The sequence below is a fragment of the Vidua macroura genome, chromosome 6 (genome assembly GCF_024509145.1).
Source record: "Vidua macroura isolate BioBank_ID:100142 chromosome 6, ASM2450914v1, whole genome shotgun sequence".
In the NCBI taxonomy this organism is placed as follows: Eukaryota; Metazoa; Chordata; class Aves; order Passeriformes; family Viduidae; genus Vidua; species Vidua macroura.
In genome coordinates, this window is record NC_071576.1 from 988,686 (window position 1) to 1,004,896 (window position 16,211).

Below are 16,211 nucleotides of genomic sequence, written 5' to 3' on the forward strand. Positions count from 1 at the left end.
CGCGTCCGCGCCCCGTCCCGCCCGCGGCGGCCTGAGGAGAAGTAGGGGAGGTACGCGTGGTTCCCCCCTCCCCGCTCGCCGCGGCGTGGTCGGCCCCGCGCCGGCGCGGCGCGCGGCGCCCCCTGGCGACGGCGGCGTTGCCGGGCGGGGCCTGAGGGCCGCCCATGGCCGCGGCCTCGGGCCATGGCGGAGCCGCCCGGAGCCGCCGCTCCGCGGGGCCGCGGCCGGGCCTGGCAGCGCGGCGGCTCCGCGCTGGTCGGTGAGGACGGCACGGAGCCCTCCGGCCCCGCTTTGAACGGTTCGGGCACGGATCCCCCTGGCCCCGCTTTGAACGGTTCGGGCACGGAGCCCCCCGGCCCGCAGGAAGACACGGAGCCCCCCGGCCCCGCTGAGGACGGTTCGGACACGGAGCCCCCCGGCCATGCTCACAAGGGTTCGGGCACGGAGCCCTCCGGCCCCGCTGAGGACGGTTCGGACACGGAGCCCCCCGGCCATGCTCACAAGGGTTCGGGCACGGAGCCCCCCGGCCCCGCTGAGGACGGGCCGGGCACGGAGCCCCCCGGCCCGCAGGAGGACGCGGCTCCCCCGCTGGGGCCGGAGCTGTCGCTGGTGCCGCCGGAGCTCCGCGCGCGGCTGCTGGACCGGCGGGACTACCGGGGCCGTGCCCAGGCCGTGGAGCAGCTGCGGCGGGCGCTGGAGAGCTGCAGCCCCGCCGCGCTGGGCGCCGCGCCCGCCGCCGCCCTGCTGGGGCTGATCGCGCTGCTGGACGCGCTGCTGCACGACCCCAACTTCGCGGTGGCGCGGGGGGCGCTGGAGGCGACCCGGCTGCTGGCGCTGCGCCTCGGCCGCCGCGTCCCCGCCGTGCTGGCCCCGCTGGTGTGCGCGGCCGCCCGGGCGCTCGGCGACGCGCAGCCGGCGATGCGGCGGGACGGCGGCCGGCTGCTGCTGCGGCTGATGGCGGCGGCCGGGCCGCGGCCCGTGCTGCGCCTGCTGCTGCAGGAGCGGCTGCTGCGGCACCGCAGCGCCCGGCTCCGCGAGGAGCTGCTCAACGCCTGCACCGCCGCGCTGCTCGCCTACCCCGCCGCCGAGCTGGACCTGCCGCAGCTGGCGGCCGCCCTGGCGCCGGCGCTGCTGGACGCCAAGCGCAGGGTCCGGCACGCCGCCATGGAGGCGTTGGCCGCGCTGGCCTCGGCCCTGGGCCCCGGCAACGCCGGAGCGCTGCTCCGCGCCCTGGACGCGCTGGAGCTGCGGGCCGGCGGCGCGGGGGTGGCGCACGCCGTGCAGGCCCGGCTGGCCAGGAAGGTGCTGCCCAGGCTGGGCGAGCAGGGGCTCGTGGAGTACGGCGTGCCCTTGCCCTCGTCCGGCCGCTGCCGCGGGCCCTGCCCGCCGCCCGGCGCCGACACCGAGTGGCTGCTGATGGGCAGCAGGAGCCGGAGCGCGCACGGCCGCTGCGGGCACGCCGCCTGCCGCGATGCCCTGCGCGGCCCCGCCGGTGCCCAGCGCGGACTGAGCCCCAGGAGAGTCCTGAGCGCCGGCAGAGCGCTCAGAAACAAGCTGCCCTGGGAGAACGAGCCGGCTGCGGACAAGGAAGGTGGCTCGGGGGTGAGGATGCCTGTCACGAAGGGTGTGGAGCAGGTATGTGACTCCCTGGGCGCCTTTATCCTTGAGGCATTTCCAAAGGGAGGATGAAGAGTTGTCGGGGGCTTGTTAAGTGAGAGATGTTTGGGATCTGTACGTGGATCTGTACACTCAGCTTGCTCTGGGAAGGTAGATTTGGGGATTCGTTATGTCAGATTCAGCCAAGCAATTTAGCAGACTACTTATCACTTACAAAAAAAATATATGAATCTTTTCTCGAGGTTAGCTGGACTACCTGGGACACTCCTTAGGTCTGACAGTAATGACATGACTCTGATACGTCAGCAGTGAGAGGTGATGAGCACAAAACTGGGGAAAACAGCCTTTGTTTGTACGTTTATGTTTGAAAGTGGGACTGACTGCTGAGAGTTTCCTGTTTGGGGGAAAACTGAGCAGCTCCTTCAGCTCAGGCTCTGAAGGCAGAGCTGCGGGATGGGGCTGAGCCAGGGCTCTTTGGGATAAACCTGGTGGCTGCCAAGTGCCTGTGTGGCTCTTGCTCCTTGGGCTGATCCAGCCAGGAAGAAAGTAGGCCAGGCTGGAATAACCATTCTGGCTGAGTTTGGGTGTAATCACCCACTGACCACGTCTGCAGCTGGAAAGGGGAGGAACCTCTGGAAAACTGTGCAGGTTCTTTTTCCTTTGCCAGTGGTTCTGTGACGTGTTTTGGATGCCACACACGGGGGTGTATCTCTGTGTGGTGGTTTTTCTGCTGTGTTTTGGGTTTGTTTTTTTTTTTTTTTTTAAAGTGGACACGTTTGATTTATCAGAACTTGATCTCCTGTGCGGGAGCTGAAGCAAACAGAGCTTCTCAGGAAATCAGAGGCTGTGCAGAGCAGATTCCTCAGTGCCACATTTGCCTACTCAGATTTTCATTCTCAGTTGCTTGGTAACTTGTTGCTGGGCTGGATGAGGTCATGGACAGTGAGTGCTCCTCTGCAGCCTGGCTGTGGGGCAGGCCCTTAACCAAATAAACCCAGCTCGTGTTTCTGTACTGTCAAACCTTGACGTTCATGCCTAGACTTGAATGCTCATCTCTTTCCTTGGTGCCTGTGTTACCTCTCCTGAGGCTCCTGAAGGCATCTGTGTCTTCCTGAGCTGGTGAATCAGTTCCCTTGGGGTATCTGCAAGCAGGGTCAGGACAACAAGATGTGTAGGAAACACCTCTGGAGCAAGAAGGGTTTTCTTTTTGGGATTTTCAGTATTAATTAATACAGCTTGTAAAAAAAGCCCAAAAAACAGTGCCAGTGTTCTCTTGGCAGGTTGGGCCAAGCCCTGTGCTGCTGCTGTTTTTCTGCAGCTGTGAACAAAAAAAACAAGTTAATACAGGCACCAGCACCTGGCTGGGGCTTGGAAAGGAGGAAAATTCCCTGCCTAGGGAATTCCTAGCCCCTCTCCCAGGAAGTCAGGGAGGAGCTCTGGAAATGGTCCTTTTCTGAAAGGAATGAAGTCCTTGCACATGTGGTTATCTCTGTAACGTGGGAGGAGTTACCAGCCCTGCAGAGAAAGCAAGGAGCTTATGGGTTCTGTTTGGTTGGTGTGTAAAGTGCCTTTGGAGGTGGGGTAAATCACCAGTTCCTGGAATGCTTTGGGTGGGAAGGGACCCCAAAGCCCACCCAGTGCCAGCCCTGCCATGACAGGGACACCTCCCAGTGTCCCAGGCTGCTCCAGCCTGGCCTTGGGCACTGCCAGGGATCCAGGGGCAGCCACAGCTGCTCTGGGCACCTGTGCCAGGGCCTGCCCACCCTCCCAGCCAGGAATTCCTAAATCCCAATATCCCACCCATCCCTGCCCTCTGGCAGTGGGAACCTGATTGGGCACAGGATGAATTGGAGTCCTGTTGGCCAGACCATTACTGTAAAGGAAACTTAAAACACTAGGCTGGTTTAATAGTGGAATATTTACCTGGTTGCTGTAGTTGACACCTTTGCTGTTCCTTCTTCACATCCTGATCCTTTGTCTCATCACATCTGACTGAAGCTCTCTGGGCAGGGGACACTGTCCTCTGATGCTGGTGACCAGAGGGAGCAGCTGGAGCTGGGTCAGGGAAGTTTAAGTTGGATTTCAGGGAAAAGTTCTTCCCCAGAATGTGGAATCAGCACTGGAACAGCTCCCCAGGGAATGGGCACGGCCCCGAGGCTGCCAGAGCTCCAGGAGCCTTTGGCCAGCGCTGCCAGGGGTGCACAGGGTGGGATTGCTGGGGGGTCTGGGCAGGGATGAGGCTGGGATGATCCTGGGGGTCCCTCCAGCTCAGGACATTCCACGGATCTCTCTTGGATGCAAGAAGGTGAATTGTGGTTTCAGTCTGGGAATGTAAGCCTGGCTGGTGCTCCCTGGACTGAAGACATTCCAGGAGCTGTGTGTCAAGCTCCTGTCCCTGGGCCATCCAGCAGTCAGCTGTGTGTGGGGAGTTAGCCCTGGATCTGCCCCTCGCTCCCTCAGTAAGGAAAATGCATTTATCATGCATAAATCTCAGGTAGTCGACTGGTTTCTGGACATGTCAAATATTAATTATTAATTCAGACATTCCTTTGAAATGAAAGTGCTTAAAAATTAACTTTTGGAGTAATTCTGTGGCTGAAAGGATGCATGGAAGTAGCTTAATGTTTAAAGCTGTTTCCCTGCCAGATTGTTAGGGTCATGTTACAGGGTGATTGTCCAGGGCTGCGTCTAGACTTTCCTGATCAGATAAGGTGTGAGTAAAACATGTGTAAGTTAATGTGTACTAAAAATAAAAGGTAGATAAGGCACACTGACCTCAGGGGTTTGTGTGGCAGCCTCTCTGCAGAGCTGTGGGTTCTCCATCCCTGCAGGTGTTCGAGGGCAGGTTGCAATATTGGATACTGCAGGGTGAAGTTACCCCTGGGACACACAGACCCTGCAGGCCCTTCCCTGCTGCTGAAGGTACCTTCTGGTGCCCAGAGGTTCCTTTTGGGGGAAACGAGAGCATTTGAACGTTTCACTGGGCATGCAAGCCCTTCCACAAAGTTCCACATGTGAACTGTGGGATCTCCCCTCATTTTGTGTGGAAATCTCATTTCCATATTGATCTGGTAACTGGAGAACGTGATAGCTGGGCTTTGTGGAGTGTTCAAATGGCCTGGGAAATCTGATTTATGGAACAAAACCTCTTTGTTTTCCAAGGATCAGAGGGACACAGAGGGTGACCAGTGTGTGGGATAAAGGTGTCCCTTCCTTGGGTGTCCCTCGGGGACCTGAGCCCTGTTTTTTCTGGAGCTGGGAGAGGATTTTGGGGAGAGATTGTTCTGTCTTTGTGTGGTGTTGGTCTCCTGGGAGAACACTGCTGATGCTGCTGGGGATGGATTAGGAGCACCGTTGGTGTCTCCCAGTGGCACAGCTCCACAGGGAAGGGATGCAGGGAGGGAATGCTTGCTGTGATTCCAGCTTGGAGCAGTCTGGGGATGGGATGGGATGGGATGGGGTGGGATGGGATGGGATGGGATGGGATGGGATGGGATGGGATGGGATGGGGTGGGATTTAAGGTCCCTTTCCACCCAGACCATCCCAGGATTCCATCACAGGTCACTCTCAAGGGCTGTGCTTTGATAACCAAGTTACCAGTTCCTGTGCTGGATGGATTCAGGTGTTTTCCAGCATTTGTGGAATTTAAAGGAATCTGAGCCCTTTTGAGAAATCCCTTTGCTAGGGTCTGTTATCTGCTCCAGGGAAACATCTGGCAGCTTTGGGTCTGCTGTGCTTCCCACCACCAAGCCTGTGTTCAGTGAATTTGCAATGCTGTAATTATAGTTTGGGTACAAGGAAGGAGAGTTTTCACTCCTGGAGCTGGGATGGGAGCAGCTGAGAAAGCTGTAGAGTCCTGGCAGTGTTGGAATTTATTCCTTCTGCATATGTTGCTTTATCTGTATGGAAAAATGGGATGAAAGCTTATCCTGTACCAGCTCCTAAGCAGAACATTCTCTCTATCCCAGCTGAAACCAGGCTGTGGTGATTTGTACAAGGAATATTTCTTTATGGACTGAAGGATCTGTGAATGGGATGATGTTTGGTGATTGCAGGAGTGGGAATGCCAAGGTCTCACATCTTTTATCCCAACTTGTAATAACCTGGAATAAACCACTTCAGCATTTTCCTGCTCTTCTTTTCTTCCTGTGTCCCCCAGAAAGGAGAGGAGAGTAAATACAGCTCGGGAATGATTTAAATCACTGATTTTACTAATTAAATCAGAATCTATTTATAGCATGACCTTTTCTTTGTTAAATATTGGTATTATTGAGATTTTCTCCCTACCTGTAGCCAGTTCTCAGTAAAAGCTGCTGATGTTGCCAGGCACAGTTTTAGACTGGAGTGGTTTGCAAGAAACTGTTCCATTCTGGGATTTTGGGGTTCTCCTGTCTATTTAAGCATTTCTCTATCTAAAGCACAAAATTCAAGTGGTCATTGTTTAATTTTTGAAATTTAATTTTTAAAATAGTTCCATTCTCTACCAGTTTATTTTGTTGGGCTTTTTCCCCTTTCAGTGTGAAAGGGGAAACCTTTAACCTGTATTTTCATAAGACCTGCAAAACAGCTAAAATGCTTTCTAATGCTTAAAACATTTGAATATTGGGTAGGTGGGAAAGAAGAGCTTGTGTGGAAGTGTTTGTGGCTGTGCTTTCATTTCACACACAGTTTATTTTGCTTTTCCCCACAGTTGGCTGCAGCCAATGATTTCCTCCACTCCCCGCAGCTCCGGCCCTCGCAGGGAAGCCCAGGCAGTGATGAGCTGCTTTTCAGCAGGAGCAGAGCTTCCAGGGCTTCATTCCAGCCCAGTGTGGAGCTGAACTCGGAGCACTCTGTCCTTGCTGCTGGTGAGTGGGGGCACAGGCACGTGCTGCAGCTGCAGATTTTAGTGTTGCAGTGTGGGAAATGAACCTGTAGAGAAGGAGCCCATCACAGTATGGGGGAGAGACCTGTTGTCCCAGTGGGGAGTGAAGATAGCAGTGGGTTTTTGATGGAATCCACAACAATGCCTGCCACTCTGAAGTTATCACACAAAACCAATCAGCCAATTTGGATAGATCAGTGGCCTCTTGAACAGAAAAAATTGAATGCTCTCCAAAAATTAGTAAGTGAACAACTACAAAAAGGCCACATCAAACCTACAAATAGTCCCTAGAATTCCCCAGTTCTTGTCATTCACAAGAAGACTTCTGATTCCTAGAGATGACTCCATGAGCTAAAGAAGATCAATGAAATCATAGAGGACATGGGGCATTTGCAACCCGGACTTTTTCTCTTTAAATACTCCAAGAGACTGGCCTCTTGTTGTCTTGTACATTTCAGTAGCCAGAAGGTTCTGGAAAGCCTGGGCAAGACCAGACCTGAGGGATTGTGTGCCCATGGCCCTGGGCTCTGTCCTTGTCCCCTTTGGGGAGTCCTGGCCTTGCCAAGTTTGCTCCCTCGCCGTGGTTGGGTTTTAAGGTGTTTGCTGCCCTTCATTGTCACATACTCAAAGAGGGGATTGTGCCAGGGGGTTCTTTTGCCCCCCCTGCAATTCCCAGCTGGAGCAGTGCCCTGGAAGAGCAGCCAGTCCTTTTCCCTTTTTCCCTCTGAGCTGCTTTCTGAGGTTGCTTAGAGACTCTGGAATGAAGTACTTGGAGTGTATTTGAGTTTCACACTCAGAGCTACACAGAGTCTGCATTCCCTAGAAAATATTACTGGGTATTCTCTGATGGACACCATGTGTGAAGCACTGATTTGGTTCTTTGTGTTCTCTTTTGGAAGGTGCTCTGGGCTCTCATCAGCCCCAGATTTCAGGGAAATGTGGGACACTTGGATACCCACAGGCACGTGGGAAGAGTGGCAGCGTGGGCTCTGATTTGCAGTTTTTGGGACTGAACAACTGTCAGCAGGACAAAGGTACGTGGCTTCTGCCGGTGGCCTAAGGCAGGGTGTGTCACTTTGGAGTTGTCTCTTTGTTCCTTTGCTTCCCCAAGAAATGGAAACTGTAACTGAAAGGTTGTTCTGGCCCCGTCCAGATGGCTGCTCCTTCCTGTGTGAGTTAATTAGTGGTTGTTAATTCACAGCCCCACCTTTGATCTCTGGCTGTGTCAGGGTGTTAGAGAAAAGCTGCTGCTGTGGGAGGATCACAGCAGTGTTTGATCTACTTGCATCACTCTGTTTTTTAAATATAGTTCTCCAAAACATGTCTGAGAAATTGATTCAAGGCTTAAACTCACATTTGGAGGGGAATGCAATTTGCCAAATTAAGCTGGTTGATTTGTCTGCTTGCTTGGGCAAAACCTTCGGGCTCTGACTGCCTAGTGGTGCATTATTTCATGGGAAATTATTCTTATGATAGATGATTTCATTGGAAATTATTTTTATGCTGCATTATTTCACTGGAAATCATGATAAATTCATATTACAAGATCCAGTTACCACAAGCACTGTTCTCTTTTCCTTTGCTCAGTTTGTTCCAGCCTCAGTTTTTCCAGCAAGACCCAGAGAAGTTTTTGCACTCAGGCAGAGCCCACCATGTCCTTCCAAGGTCCCAGTGCCAGCCAGGGCACCTTCATCCTGCCCTCCTTCCCCCTGTCATCCCCCAGGAACAGCCCCAAGCACCTCTCTGCTCCTGCTGCCCCTGCAGGGAAGTCCCAGGAGGATCCCAGGAGCCTCTCCAGTTCCTGGCCTCTCAAAAGCTTCCAGGGGCTGCCTAAGCCTGGTTGCCAGAAGCAGCTGCTCAGCCAAAAGCCAGGAGACAGCACAGGTGGGAATCTTCTCAAGGTGATAAAAAGGGATTTGGGGATTGTATTTTGAGGGATTTTTCAGTGGTCAGAAGATCCACAGTGGCAGGGGAGAGGGAATTGGGCAGTGCCTCAGGTGCAGTTAGGAATGGAGGGATTTATTGATTTATTTACTTATAGCTTCACTGCTCACATCCCTGCAAGCTTCTCTTCAAAAGTGGAGCCTTTGCATTTGTCATAAAGCAAAAGATGCTACAGCTCTGCTTTTCTTTATGTCTCAGGGCAAGGTCTGTCTTCCAACTCAAATAAACCCCAAAATGGAGCACTTTTAGGGAAAGTCAGTACAGAAATACCTGTTACTGTTCAAACCCTAATTAAGCCATGTGCAAGAAAAGGGTTACTCAGTGCATTTTGCCTTTTTGCTTCTTCATTTGAATCATGGAATCCCAGAATGGTTTGGGTTGGAAGAGACCTTAAAACTCATCCAGTTCCAACCCCGTGGGTAAAAATACCTTTATTCTCTGTTGAGGTCAAACTGCTTCCTAAGCACTCAGCAGGTTTCTGAGACAAAGTAACAGTTTCCACACAAAATTTTGCACTGATTAAAGAAATCTGTTTGAAATTTCATCTTCACTGAGACCCATATTTTTGTGCATATATAGAAAATTTCCAGCTGATTGCTTTGGGAATTTCCTGCCCCTGGAATGTGGCTCTGCCTTGTAGATGTATTTATTGCTTGCTTTATTATTGTATTTATTATTTGTTATTGTATTTATCACTTACCACATGTTTTCCATACACATTTTGATTTTTTGTGGTTCTTTGGAGTACCTTTGTTGTTACAGCACCTTCCATGGAAGTTTGGGGATGAGTGCTTTTCTCTTAATTAAGAAAGTTAATTACTTTTTAAAGGCACTAAGGGCATGTGCATGGACTTTGGTGTCCCTGCCAGCTGAGGATATTTTGATTCTATGTTAGTGTGCACATGCATGAAACACTCATTTATATTCTCCTAAAGGAAGGAGACACTAAAATTGGAATAAACCGATACCTGAGCCTGCACAAATGTGTTTTTAACACTCATTCCGTGGCAGGAGGAGTTTTGTAGATACAGAAGTGAGAGGTGAAGTTTGTCCTGGCGCTGTCCCTGACAGTGTCCCTGTGTGTTCCAGGGGACAGCCCACTGGAGAAGCCCCCCCTGCAGCTGGAGAAGCCCCCCCTGCAGCTGGAGAAGCATTCCCTGCAGCTGGAGAAGCCCCCCCTGCAGCTGGAGAAGCATTCCCTGCAGCTGGAGAAGCATTCCCTGCAGCTGGAGAAGCCCCCCCTGCAGCTGGAGAAGCATTCCCTGCAGCTGGAGAAGCCCCCCCTGCAGCTGGAGAAGCCCCCCCTGCAGCTGGAGAAGCATTCCCTGCAGCTGGAGAAGCCCCCCCTGCAGCTGGAGAAGCATTCCCTGCAGCTGGAGAAGCATTCCCTGCAGCTGGAGAAGCCCCCCCTGCAGCTGGAGAAGCATTCCCTGCAGCTGGAGAAGCATTCCCTGCAGCTGGAGAAGCATTCCCTGCAGCTGAGGGCTGCCCTGGGCAGAGCCCCGGGGCCGCAGGGGCTGCGGGGGGCCCGGCCCGTGCCCCCCATCCCGCACCTGCCCAGCCCCCGGGAGCCCCCCGGCAGCAGGGAGGGCACGGAGCTGGCAGCAGGGCTGGCAGAGCTGCACCTGGAGCCTGAGGAGGTGGACCAAGAAGAGGTGGGTGAAGTGGGATAAATGCACTTTTAACAGGGCTCCCCGTCCTTGGAAGCATTCAAGGGTTTGGGTGGTGGAAGGTGTCCCCGCCCGTGGGACAAGGTGAACTTCCAGGTTCCTTCCATCCCAAACCCGTCTGGGATTCTGTGACTTCCTGGCTTTGCCTTTCTGTCTGTACCTCCCACCCTCTGGTTCCCACTGAAAGGAACCTGAGGTGTTAAACAGAGGAGGAATTTCTAACGTGACAGATATTCAGCAAAAAGAGGGGAGAATGCTGCAGCACGAAACTCTAATAATTACAGATTTTCCTGCTCGTTAGAGTAGGATCTCTGCTTGCTGGGCACTGATTGCGTGATTTAGAGGAGGTTTAGATGGGATACTGGGAAGGAACTCCTGGCAGGGAGGGTCTGGGATGAATTGCCAGAGCAGCTGTGGCTGCCCCTGGATCCCTGGCAGTGCCCAAGGCCAGGTTGGACACTGGGGCTGGAGCAGCCTGGGACAGTGGGAGTGTCCCTGCCATGGCAGGGGTGGGATGGGATGATCCTTAAGGTCCTTTCCAAGCCATGGTTCTGTTTTTAGTAAGTGCAGATTTGCTGGGAGAAACCTGAGGTCCCAGTGCGTGTGCTGGCAGCCATCAAACCCCTCCTTTAATCCAAGCAGGAGCAGTTGGTGTGTTCCAGCAGGAATCTGTCCCCGTGCTCTGGAGAGGGGAGCTGGGCTACAGCGCTGCTGTGGCGCTGTGTTTGCTTGCAGGATAATTATTCCTGTGAAATAAACCAGGCAGCACTGACAGAGCCAGAGGACACAGCCCTAAGCTGTGCCAAGGGAAATTCACGTTGGATATCAGAAAAAAGTTCTTTATGGAAAAGGTGCTAAAGTTCTGGGATGTTCTGCCCAGGAGGTGGTGCAGTCACCATCCCTGGGGGTGTTTAACAAAGCCTGGATGTGGCACTGGGTGCCAGGGTTGAGTTCAGCTGTTGGGGCTGGGTTGGACTCCATGATCTCGAAGGTCTCTTCCAGCCCAGTGATTCTGTGTGAAAGCAGGAGAGGGATCATTGTAATTCCCCCAAAACCGTGTGTGTGCTGATCACACTGCCCGGCAGGGCCACGGACTGAGCTGAACCCTCAGAAACAGACTTTATTTGCCTGAAGAAAGCTTTTTCCCTCTGCACTGAGTGCCCCCTGTCACTTTTCCCCGCTGTCCAGATGCAGAATTCCCTGAGGTCCCTGCGGAGCAGCGCGGCCAAGAAGAGGGCAAAGCTGAGCAGCAGCATCGCCGAGCTGGAGAGCCCCGACTCCGCCGTGAAACTGGAATTCTCCGGGGACTGCCCCTCCCAGGGCTCCTCCCCCGGCGCCGCCTCCACCGGCGAGAGTGGAATTTCCAGCCAGGGGTCCCTGGGCTCCCCCGTGGCCACGCTGCCCCCCAGGAGGAGAGTGATGTGAGTGTCACCTGGTGTCACCTCAGCCTGGAAACCCCCGCACAGCCGTCGTTAAATCATGACGTTAACTGCTGCGTGTTTTATGTAGGATTGCTTGCTTAATGATTCACTTTCTATGTGGATTATGTTCCTCTCTAAAAAGACAAGAGCTGCTAAATGACATTATTCTATTTTTTTCTGGCTTCTAATGTGAAGCTGCAGTAGGCCAGGGCAGGGAGGCAGTGCCAGGGGCAGTAAATATTTGATAAAGACATTCCCTGGCACTGCAGGAACATTGCCAGAGCTGAACAGGGGAGTGAGGAGGAAGGATAAGTTTGGGTTACTACGGCCTGGAAATTGAATTGGGTTTATTGAGAAGAGGAAGACAATGCAGATGTTTCTTAATGTGGATCAAGAGCTGGTTCCATTTATTCCTGAGAGATAATTGTGAATTTAAAATGCCTTCCCAGAGCTCTTCTAAATAGAAATTGGGTGGTGACAAATGCTGCTCTGATTGGAAAGGGCAGCAACCCAGTTGGTTTTGAGCAGTATAAGCTATTGTTTAATGAAATAAAGAGAGTTTTGAGGAATTTTGCAAATTTTCCAGTCCAAAATCTCCTCTCTGCTCTAAGAGCCCATGATGAAGCTCTTAGTAGCTCTGCTCTGAAGATATTTTTGTGTGTACTAAAAGCATCTTTTATAGACTCAGAGAATCCCAGAATGGTTTGGGTTGGAAGGGGCCTGAAAAATCACCTAATTCCAGCCCTGTCATGAGCAGGGAATCTTCCATAGAACTGACACAGAACTGCATTAACAACAGAAAGCAAAACAGGGAACGTAAAAACCAAAGGGATTTGAGGCAGAAGGAGCCCGCAGTGATTCACAAACAGAAGTTTTTCAGTTGTGCAGCCCAGAACTAATTTATATTCACATCCCTTCCCTGTGTGCATTACTGCTGAATCACATTTTTAAAAATAATCTTTAAAATCCCACATTCAAATGCTGAAATCCTTCAGAAGTGAAGTGGAAGCCTGGGTGTGCTGGTTTGGGCTGAGCCATGCTCTGTACAACATTGCCATGTCCATTATCCAGTGCTTGGTATTTCACTGCCTCCTCAGCCAGAGGAGTTCTGAACCAGCCAGGAGGAGAGGGGACACCTGGCAGGCACCCTGAGTCCATCCCAGGTGACACTGAAAGCCTTGGAATGCTCAGAAAGATGCCAGGGATCAGCTCAGGGGGTTTGTGAGCACTGGCACAAACTGGCATTGCCTGTTGCCAAAATCTGTGGCTGGGCAGCAGGAGTGGGGGTTTTGGGGTGTTTGCTTTGGGAAGGGTTTTGTTTGTCTGCTGATAAACTGCCATGGGTGGTGGGGTACAGGAATTAGGGACATTCCTGGAGCATGGGGCTCACCTTGGAGCTTAAAAGAGTCTTTAGTTGTGGGTATTGCACTGGCTCTGGGTTCCATCTTTCATATCCAGAGAATCATTTGAAATTTTGAATCATTTAGAAGTTGTTCTTGTAGATAAGAGCATTTTCCTGGTGAACGTCTCTGCTGGCCACTGAGCTGGGAATAGCTCATCCCTGTTGTGGCAGGAGGATTTGGTCACTCTCCTTGGCCAGGTTGGAGCCAGCACCATCAATCCCCAGGCCAAACAATTCTTTACTTTATGGGTGTATCCTAAATTTAGTCCTAGTGTAAGGTTTCCTCATAAGGGTTTTCTTGAGGGTGTTCTTCACAATGGACCTGCTCATCAAATAATTCCCACTGAATTCTGTTCCTGCTCAGTGTGAACATTTGTGGGAATACTGGAAATAGTGGAAATCGTTTTGCCATGGAGAAACTGAAATCTGTTGTTGTTTTTGGCTGGACTTTGACTGTTGTGCAGAATTGCACCTGTAAAATGTGTTTATCTGAACAGGTCAGACACTTTTCCAGCACTTGGCAGCAAATCCCATCCTGCAAAAGTATCTCCAGCAAGGCCCAGAGACACAGAGGGGGCAGAGCATCCCCCCAGCACAGGTATGTTCCTGTCAGTACTCACCTGAGGGACCAGAGTGCCCCTTGCTGTGGGCAGTGAGCCCACATCCCCCAGCTCTTAACAAAGGGAACTTCCAGCTGCTCTGGGGCCAAACTGGCATTTCAGGGTGCTCAGGTGAGGAGTTGCAAGCAGCTCATTTCCTGTGGGAATTGAGGTGAAGTGCTGCTGGTGTGTTTCACCCTCCCAGGGCAGTACAGGCCCCTGAACTCTGGGGGATTATTGGTGTTTAATCAGTTTTGGTTCTACTGGATGGAGGAAAGGAGCTGCAGGAGCTGTGTCCCTCCATGCCTTGTCCCCAGTCCCTCTCCAGCTCTCCTGGAGCCCCTCCAGGCCCTGCAAGGGGCTCTGAGCTCTCCCTGGAGCCCTCTCCTCTCCAGGGGAGCATTCCCAGCCTGGCTCCAGGCTCCTGTCAGTGGGATGTGAACATCCTTCAGATCCTGCTGCCTTCAGTAACCTGGCAACACCCTGGTTCAGGAAAGGGATCAGTTCAGATGTGGGGTGACATTTAGGAGGATGAAAGACATCCCAAAGCATGACCAACATGACTGACAGCGAGTGCTCTTTGTGCTTTCAGGCCCTGCAGAGTCAGTGCCTGGTTTTGCACCAAAGAACGATCTGGGTTTCACATCTGAAGACGTTGCTGTTGTTGGCAAAGGTACTACAGACCCCAAATCATCCCCTGTGTCTCTTTGAGTTATGAAATGAGGGAAAATGTGCCTTTGTAGAGTGGGAAAAGAACAAAAAGATCTGTACAGTGTTTTAGATCATTCACAATCCCCAGTTCAATGGGAGTACAAAGAATTATGTCTGAAAGTGTTGCAGTTCCTGGATAGACAGTGGTGGCACCTCTGGAATGAGATGGTTTGATGTCCCTTCCATCCCAAAGCAGTCTGTGACCTCGTGTTCTGCCCTCCAGGTGTTTTTGGGAGCCCTCCTGCCCCAGCTCCCAGCCAGTCCATGCCCTGTGTGGCCAATGGGGATGCCCAGGGTGCCAGGGAGGGGGCAGAGGCAGCCCCAGGGAGAAGCTTCCAGCAGGACAGCCCTTCCCATTGCCATTCCCATGCAGGGGATGAAGGAGAGGTAAGAACTGCACAGCCTGGTGCCTTCTCACCCTGGGGGTGTGGGGGTGAAGCCAGCCCTGCTCAGTCACAGTCTGTTTTGGGGCAGCAGGAGTTTGACTGGAACAGCCAAAGCCTTGGAGCTGCTGCTCCTGCTTTTCTTTTGGTGCCACCTGGATGGCAAATGGACGTGCCAGGAGCTTCCCGCCGTGCTCAGATCCCTGGAGAAGGGCTGCAGGAAGGAGTGGAGCTGGGAAATGCCCTCCCTGACTCCCACAGCACAAGCAGATGTGGAAGGAGGGATTGGCTGGGTTGAGCAGGTCTGGTTTTCCCCAGGGATGAATTAATCCAGTTCCAATCAGAAGTTTTTCTTTAAAACCTTCCTGAATATTTGGCCATAATCTGGTCTGAGGAGTGGTGCTATTTGTTAAAAACTATTTGCAAATGTAAATGGAGCAAGATTTGTCTGAGTGAAATGTGATACAAAGTCAAAAAACATTGAAATGGAACTCTTTCTGCAAGCCTTCAAAATAACATTTGAAGAATACTGATACTTGAAGTTAATGATCAACAGTGTCTTAATTTTCTGATTTCCCTGGAACATGTGAACCCTTGGCAGGATCAGAATCAAATGAGTAAATTGATTAAATTTATTAAACTGAACTTAAATTTATCTGGATTAAATTTATTTGCTGAGTTTTCCACGCCACAAAAGGTGTCATAAACACAGGAGAGAGAAGGGTCAGATCAGGGAAAATCCTGCTTTTCCATGCTGACCTTGGCCAGCATCAGGAAGTGGGGAATCAATTCTGGGGTAACTTACGCATGATTTTTTTTTTTTTTGCAGATAAAAGTGACCTTGTCAAAATCTGCTCAGGAGAAGCTGAGGAGGAAGAGGAAAGAAGACAAAGAACACAGCCATAAAGAGCAGCAGGAAGGCAAAGATGTGGAAGGGAAGGAAGAATTCCCTTGGGAAAGGATTAGACTGAGTATGAGTGAACCAGAAAAACTCACAGCAGAAAGTGAGGATGAGAGTTTGTCTTAAATGAATATTCTCTGTTCAATGCTGCTGAAATGGAAATTGGGGCTGGTAATACTGGGTTTTAACTTGGTTCTGATTGGTTTTATTGTCCTTTGGACATTTCCTTCTTTCCTAGGGTTTAATCTCTGTGGGGATTTATTGACATCACCAAGAAATGGATCTTTGTCCTTAGAAAATGTGGCCTTGAACCCTTCCCTGAAAAGAACGTCCAGTTTGAAGAGGTCAAAGTGTTCATCCTTGCTAGATTCTGGTAAGCTGGGACAGTAAACTCTTGAAATATTTGTGCAGTGGAGTGGGACAGTTCCAAAATACAATTTATTTGTGCAGTGGACAGTCCTGAGGTGCTCTGGAAGATCAGTTCTGTGGGGCTGGGGCTGGAGGGGATTTAATTCCTCATTGGGGATTCAGTTGATCATTTTTCATCTAGAATCTGTTAGGGAGATTCATGAGACATCAGAGGGTTTTAGTTTGATCAGGATCTGAAATGATACAATGCATTAACAGCAAACTGACTCCCTCCTGTCCCCAGAATCCCTTTTGGCACTGAATTGCCTTTAAAATAACCAGTAGGAAAA

General features: G+C 51.8%; 1 protein-coding gene across 4 annotated transcripts in view; it reads left to right on the forward strand.

Moving 5' to 3' along the window:
* The first annotated feature begins 170 nt into the window (after positions 1–170).
* Positions 171–16,211, forward strand: part of TOGARAM1 (TOG array regulator of axonemal microtubules 1) — a 35,343-nt gene continuing 19,302 nt past the window's right edge. The window contains exons 1-11 of one of the 4 annotated variants that reach the window (XM_053979488.1): positions 171–1,635; positions 6,309–6,465; positions 7,382–7,516; positions 8,070–8,383; positions 9,554–10,081; positions 11,285–11,517; positions 13,417–13,517; positions 14,111–14,191; positions 14,453–14,616; positions 15,442–15,616; positions 15,752–15,886. In XM_053979488.1, coding sequence (XP_053835463.1) covers positions 184–1,635; positions 6,309–6,465; positions 7,382–7,516; positions 8,070–8,383; positions 9,554–10,081; positions 11,285–11,517; positions 13,417–13,517; positions 14,111–14,191; positions 14,453–14,616; positions 15,442–15,616; positions 15,752–15,886 — 3,475 coding nt within the window. In that variant the 5' untranslated portion in view covers positions 171–183. Of the gene's footprint in view, positions 1,636–6,308; positions 6,466–7,381; positions 7,517–8,069; positions 8,384–9,515; positions 10,082–11,284; positions 11,518–13,416; positions 13,518–14,110; positions 14,192–14,452; positions 14,617–15,441; positions 15,617–15,751; positions 15,887–16,211 lie in introns of all 4 variants that reach the window. The other 3 variants (XM_053979487.1, XM_053979489.1, XM_053979490.1) reach the window with 3 other exon arrangements.